This window comes from Aptenodytes forsteri, unplaced genomic scaffold, assembly GCF_000699145.1.
Source record: "Aptenodytes forsteri isolate BGI_AS27 unplaced genomic scaffold, ASM69914v1 Scaffold374, whole genome shotgun sequence".
Lineage (NCBI taxonomy): Eukaryota > Metazoa > Chordata > Aves > Sphenisciformes > Spheniscidae > Aptenodytes > Aptenodytes forsteri.
The window spans coordinates 969,435-976,763 of NW_008795678.1; the positions used below are offsets into that span (position 1 = coordinate 969,435).

The window sequence follows — 7,329 nt, forward strand, 5'->3', positions numbered from 1 at the left end:
CTGGTGGTCCTGGGGCACCCGGCCGTGGACCTGGGGCGCCACTGATGGCCCCGGGACACCAGGCAATGACCCAGGGACACCCGGCCATCGACCTGTGACACGCAGCAGTGGCCTTGTGACACTCGGCCGTGGCCCCGGGACACCCAGCCATGGCTGGAGTACACCCAGCAGTGGCCTCGGGACACCTGGCCATGGACCTGGGGCAGCACTGGTGGCCTCGGGACACCCAGCCATGGTATTAGGGCACCACTGACAGCCTCGGGACACCCAGCAGTGCCCTTAGGACACCTGGCTATGGACCTGGGGCACCACTGATGGGCCTGGGACACCGGGCAATGGCCTCAGGACACCCTGCCATGGTCCTGGGACACCCACCGATGGTCCTGAGACACCCAGCAATGGTCCTGGGACACCCAGCAATGACATTAGGACACCCGGCCATGGTCCCTGGGGTAACACTGATGGTCCTGGGACACCCAGCAATGGCCCCAGGACACTCAGTAATGGCTCAGGGTGCCCAGCACTTGCCCTGGGACACCCTGCCATGGCCCCAAGACACTCAGCAATGGCCCAGGGCACGCAGCAATGGTCCAGGGACACTCAATGGTCCAGGGACACTCGGCCATGTTCCTGGAACACCCAGCAACGGCCCCAAGACACCCAGCAATGGCTCAGGGCACCCAGCCATGGTCCTGGGACACTCAGCAATGAACCTGGGACATCCAGCACCAGGAGAGCAAGGGCTGACCCCCCCCAGCCCACCAGGCAGCAGGGGTCTGTTTGGATGAGTGCTGGGTGCCCCCCAGACATTGTGCGGGAGGAGGTGCAGCCTGAGAGGAGGTGATGGGCACAGATGGGCAGAAGTGAAGAGGGGGCAAAGTCATCATGGTCAACACAATAATCAGCACTAGCAGCAATCAGCAGCCCAGACGGTTAAAGAGTAATTAAGTAGTTTTGCACATGTTTGTGGGCAGTTCCTCCATTGTGCGTAGGAGGAGTTGGAAGGAGATATGGAGATGCCTGAAAATGAAAAAATGGGAGCGAAGAAACGCCATCCCCATCAGGGGAGACAGGAGAAGTAGCTGCAGAGCAGATGGGGCCCAGTCCAGCCCACAGAGCTGCGTTTTTTGCCTCATTTATGATTGCAGGATCTGTGCAACTCAGACTTTGTTTCAGGGGAGGCCGGAGGGAGAGGTAATTCCTTATTTCACCAACAGATAGAGCTGAGAAAACCAAGCCCGGGCTCCAGGCCCAGGGCAGGAAGCTGGGCTGTGGACCAGGCACGCAGGCAGGGGCCAGCCGCCTCTGCCCAGGGTGGGCAGCGAAGGCAGCAGCATCTCCAGGAACGATGGGCAGTGGGGTGGGAGACGAGGACAGGCCATCTGCCAGGACGTGCCTGGTGTGTCCCCGACTGCCTCCGCACCCTGGGGGTGAGCCTGTCCCAGGCAGGGAACGAGGAATTGCTCAATCCAAACTTCTGACCCAGCCAGACGGCGACTGCCAGGCTGCGGGCTGCGGGGTGCCCAGCACCAGCCCCATGTCAGCCTGGGGCCAGACGCTGGGGTAAAGGATTCTCCAGGTACAGCTGTGTATCACAGTAATCCCAGGAAGGATTAGCCCCCCTTCCAGCCTGGATGCAGTAAGGGCAAATAAAGAAAACAGTTCCCACGTTCGACAAATGGGAGACAAACACGCTCCTGTTAGATACACAGATTCTCAGAGGAGGGAGTAGGTAAAAATGAAGATAAAGTAAAAAAGAGCAGGGATTAGCAGAAAAGTAGAAATCTCTCTTTAAAAGGTAAGGCATTAATTTTCTTAATGTGCCAAGGCGCAGGAGGATCTCAAGGACAGAGGATCCTCAAGAGCTGGGAGGTTGAGGAGGAAAGCGAGGATTTCCCTGGAGAGGCTGCATGAACTGCATTAACTTCAGGAACAAGGAAACTGGTACTCGTTTTCCAGGATTGCCACTCCACCACCACCTTCACTGAAATAAATAAAATCCTGAGCCCTATTAATTTCTGGGAGCCCACAATACTCCAGCAGAACTGCATGGCCAAGTGGTGGCTGGATTTGCTGGATAGCTTTTATCTAACTCCTAAAAGGACACCTTGGGCAAGGAAACCAAAGAAGATTTCTTGCTTGGTTTATGATTTGTTTGATGCAGATATGGTCAAAGGTGAGACATCGTTGCAACCAATAATCTAACCTTTTGAACATATTTAATTAGCAATGACATTGCTGGAGGAGCCACCCAGAAACTCGCTCCCAGGCCCGGGCTGCCACAATGGGGACTGTCACAGAGGAATGAAGTCAGGGAAGCCCTGGAGCCACGCCGGGGTATGACTGCCCCACTGCCCCAGCTCTGACTCACCTCCCCTCTCTCTCTCTCTCTCCCAGGGCTCAGCTCAGCCCCAGTCAATCCACTTCACTTTCCCCCTTTTTTTTTTTGCTTACTCTCTCTTCCCCTCTTCTCCCTGCCCTGCCTCTCCGCTGCATCCCAGCTAAGGGGTTAGAAACACCAGCCAAAACCATTGTCCCTCCCTTCGCCCTCTTCCAATAAAATAAAGTAAGATGAAACAGCAAGAGGGGTTTAAAAGTTTGGGATCATTCCACAGGGCCAGGTTAGGACTTCGGGGTGGGAGCACTTCCAAGCAGGGCTGTTGCAGGGAGCGCATGGGAGGCTCATGCCCGGGGGGTCCTGGCTCTGCCCCACCACCTTCCTCCGCCTGCTGTGCTCCAGGCTGCACCAGCTACTCCAGCCGGGGGCAAACGAGCAAGGACCCACTTTCTGCAGAGTTTAACCTACGCATAGTGTCTGAGACACTTAAAGGAGGGCTTCTATGCGCAGCTTTGCCCGCAGCCTGAAGGGGAAGGTAAGGTCTGTTGGTGTGTGGCCATGAGCAGGAATGGAGGGGCAGGTCCTGCCAGTGCACCTACACTCGCAAGATGTAGCTGCACCCTTAGAGCACGTCTCCACATAAAAGGCATTCTGCATCACTGGAGGGAGAGCTCTGTTTTGATGGCTTGGGGGTGCCCCAGTGTGAGCGCGGTGCTCAGAGGGAAGATACGGACACTACTGCACCACGCGCGGTCTGGAGCCCGGTGTGAGTGCGATGCTCAGAGGGAAGATATGGACACTACTGCACCACGCGCGGTCTGGAGAGGTTGGAGCTCCATATTCACAGTGGCACCGATACAGTTGCTCAAGTGCTGTGTGTGGGAGACCAACCTGGCAACTAGCACGGCTCACTCCTGATGAACGCTGGCACGGACGGCCAGGCTGGGCGTCTGGCAGGCCAGATCCTGCACCCAGCTGCAAGAGTGCCAGAGTCGCGGTGGGAGAGGGCGGCCAGGGGCTGCCTCACACCCTGCAAGGAGCAAAGCCTCCTTGAGGCTGAGGAAGTGCCCCGAGGTCTCGGACGGGCAGTGCCATGTGCTCTCGAGGGCCAGCAGGGAGCCAGCAGGGCTGGGGAGCATTGCCCGGCAGCGTTAGCAGCAGAGCCTTACGCAGGAGCTGACCCCAGAGCAGGCAGCCAAGTAAAAGGGCTGCTGTGGGGAACACAATCCTCAGTTTTGGGGTTGGAAACGGTCATTAAAGGGTGGCTCCACTCTGACTGCACATCTCTTATTGTCACTTTACGCAGAGGCCCAATGTGGACTATCTAATCTGGGAGGATAATCTTTGTTCTGCCACTTCATCGAAGGACAGATTGTAGCAAGGATGTCACAGCCCTCGCTAGCATTTTGCAGTCTTTATCACGGTCTCTGGAGCTTCTGCACCTTCAGCCTCAATGGTAGAGACCTTCCAGAATAGACTCCATCCTGTGATTAGGAAAATGCCTCCATTTATAAAGGTGAGGACAGTCAGCATCGCACCCTGTCAGGTCTCCAGCTGCTCAGCAATGCTGTTTGCTTTGGATCTTCCCTGGAGTTTCTGCTGCCAGACAGTTTGTGAGCGAAGTGGGAACCTGAGCTGTGATGCTCAGAGAGAGTCAGAGACTTGGGGTGGACTGGATGCTGACCAGCTCTTGGCTTTGCAAAAGCAATGTGCTCCCTCTATTTTTTACTAAAAGTCTTTTTGCAACATGAGGCTTGCTCCAGCTCTATTTAAAGCCAACACAGTGTCATCACTGGATTTGAGCAGGAGCAGGACAGAGAGGATTCATGCATAGTAGGAATGTAAATATTTTCTACATGTACACCCACAGACACAGCGTATGCAATAAATACTCACTCAGCATGTCATTTGCTGTGTGCCAGATCATAGACATAATTATTGATGCAGCAGGTTTTCAGAAAGACACAACAGGGTGTGTACTTAATTTGGCAATAAGAGCACACCTAAGTGGCCCTGGCATTTTCGGCTGGGTATTAGACCACTGCCACCCACGGGCGCTGCTATTTTATCTCACATCGATGTGTCGGCAGTAACAGAAAGGAAACCAAAGGCAGATATTTGTTTATTAAGATGGAAAAACTCCACCGAATGCCGCAAGGTGCTCCTTGAGAGCAGGATTGCTGTAGACCAGTTTTCAGATTATGCCACCCACTACACTTTCTAACAAGGCTATTAGGGCTCTGATCTTAATAGCACCCGTACACGTGCCTAACCATAAGGATGGCTCATTCTACCACAGCCAACAGATGTGCCATAGCTCCCAAAAGGAGGCAATATCAACAGAAATGATTTTGCAGAGCTCCATGTTCACTTGGAAGGTGGCTGTCATCAGAAAAATAGGCTAAAATATTAAGCTTGTCATGGCACTTTGCAGAGATTCAACTGATTTCATTGCCTCTGTTTGCGTCAGCCCACCTCTGAAGGCTTATGATCTATCCCAGTCAAAGTGGACTTGCACAAAAACTCATAAAAGGCCTTTGAGATCTAAATATTCTGTCGAGGGAATACATCAGGCAGTACTTTCCAAAATTTCCCAAGGAAGGAAACTTCAGCAGACAGGAGATAAAATTATTGTGTAATTTAGTGTAAGTAATTTATCCAGATTTTAAAATACCACTTAACAAAGTTCCTCTCAAAAAGCTATGACAATGGCTGGGCTAAAATATTACCAAACAGCCCAAACTGTCTGAGAGTCAGAAAATAAACAGGCCATTTTCAGCACACCAGGAGGTCAGGATGGGGATGCCAGGAAATTCTCCACTGGGGCCAGCCTTGTTTGTGGATGGTGTGGAAGAGTGCTGTTCTTCCCTGGTCTGCGAGGGATTGCAAGAACGTCGGACAAAATCAGATGAAAGGGCAGTGGAGGCAGAGGTGAAACCCTGCCTAACTCCTGCCAGGTGACAGGGATGGAAAAGAAACATCTGGACTATTCAGACACAGCTGGATTTCAAAACTAACAGCGGAGGCAAGAAAGTGGGATGAAATTCTGCCTCTATTGAAGCCACCTGTAAAAAAGACTTCAGGACTTCACACCATGTAGAAATGTGACTGCCTTCCAGAAATCTGGGGACAAGGATAACCAGGAACAAAAGAACATTTCAGAGGAAATTGCTTTCTATTAACTCATAATTACATAACACAAAATTAACTCACAAAGGCCAACAGCTTAATTGGATTCCCAAGCAGGGAAGACAGTTGCGTGGTGAATAAGAACCTTCCACAGCTACCTTAAATATGGTATTTCAAATACAGAATATAAATTCTTCTGCCGTGCAGCAAAAAATGCCCATTACCTTCAATAGCTACAACCAAGGAGATTTTAACCATTTCCACTCAATCGCTGACCACTGCCAAACTACCTAGGTGACCCTACGAAACAGCTCCATTCTGGACGCCTCCTTGCACTTCCAGCCACACAGCTGAGTCCTAATTAATTCTGTGAATATATTTGGATATTTTTCTGAAGTATAAAGGCTTCCAGCCATCTTAACCTTCTTCCCATCTTGGATTTTGATTAACTGGAATAAATATTTAATTAGAAAGGCAAAGAGCTGAACCTCTTGACCACCCAGGCGCTGCCTCTGTAGTCATTGCCCTTTGATGTACGAGGAAAGGGTTTGTAGGACTTTCTGAAAACATGTGCAGCCTTTCATTTCTCTCAAAATCATAGCGAGGCCGGGCTGTATTTTGGGGTTTGCCCTCAGAAGCAGCATGGTGAACATTGCACAAAGTGATTCCTGCTCATCTTGGTCTGATGAGGGGAGGGGAAGCTTGCTTTGCCCTCCACAGCCAACAGGAGTTTGGGCATTTGTTTTCCAGGTCCCCACATCACTCATGTCCCCAGGAAAACCATACGGCTGGAAAGCTGGCCCTGCTGTCCCATGCTTGCCTGAATGCTGCCAGGTCCCACAGCAAACCTCGAGCAGCAACTGCCTGGCTAAATGTTTGCTGTGATGAGGTGTAATGTAGCCTCAGGAGGCGCGCCTGGTCACGGCCACCGCACAGCTCCGTGGGAGCTGCCAGCTGCGGCATGGTGGGTACCAGGCAGGACCATACCCTGGACGTTTTCCTCCTGTGTAGAGCACTGGTGCGGTGCTGACACAAGCCGGGTAACATCAGCACACTGCGTGTTGGGCTGTACGTCGGTGATGGCGCCAGGTAAGAGAGGTGCCCATTTCGGCTGTGCTCCCTTTCCCCTCCCCATAACCTGTGGTTCAACGGAGCACTCAGATACCTGCTTAAAAGTCACCGACTTCAGCAGGGCTTAGGCATGTGCTGAATCAAGGCTTAGGAAGCAGCTCAGCCCATGAGAGCGATCTGCTAGAACCGTCACCACCACTCTTTCGGGTTCCCTCTCCGCTAGGCTTAATTACTGCCTGCTTTTGGCACTGGCACCATTTGTGCCATATGCCTTTATTTTTCCCTGAAGGAGCATTTGCACCTTTACTATATTTATTTTATTCTGAGGAAATCCTAATGATTTCCCTTCATGCCTGATTTTGTTCCTGTTTGCAGCGGGACTCCTGCTGTCGCTCTATAAATATCTGACTCTGAAGTCTTTGCAGGAGCGAGCACGACTGAGAGCAGAAAAGGTGAAGTCAAGCTAAAGAGACCTTTACCAGCTCTAAAAACAGCTGCTGTTTTTGCTGCTGCAACTGATTTATACCTCATCTGAAGAACAACAGTTCAGAGCCCAGAATTGTTTCCTCCAATGATTTATTTGGCTGTGCTCGAGTTTGGCGACGTGCTGTATAATGTTTTTTGCATGGAAGTGTCACTCTGAGGGAGGTTTAATTGCTTTCAACGTGGATGGTGATGAGAACGCCTTGGAAAAGCTATTTGCATACATTTTCTTGAACGCCAAATGTGTAACTTCCTCCACGTTCAGGCAGTCTGAGGCTGCTTCCCTGCATTACTCAGCTTCGCTGGGT

General features: G+C 51.7%; 1 protein-coding gene across 1 annotated transcript in view; it reads right to left on the reverse strand.

Moving 5' to 3' along the window:
* Positions 1–6,430, reverse strand: part of B4GALT5 (beta-1,4-galactosyltransferase 5) — a 44,240-nt gene extending 37,810 nt beyond the window's left edge. Inside the window, exon 1 of the mRNA XM_019472964.1 lies at positions 6,288–6,430. Coding sequence (XP_019328509.1) covers positions 6,288–6,430 — 143 coding nt within the window. The remainder of the gene's footprint in view (positions 1–6,287) is intronic.
* Positions 6,431–7,329: the final 899 nt, after the last annotated feature.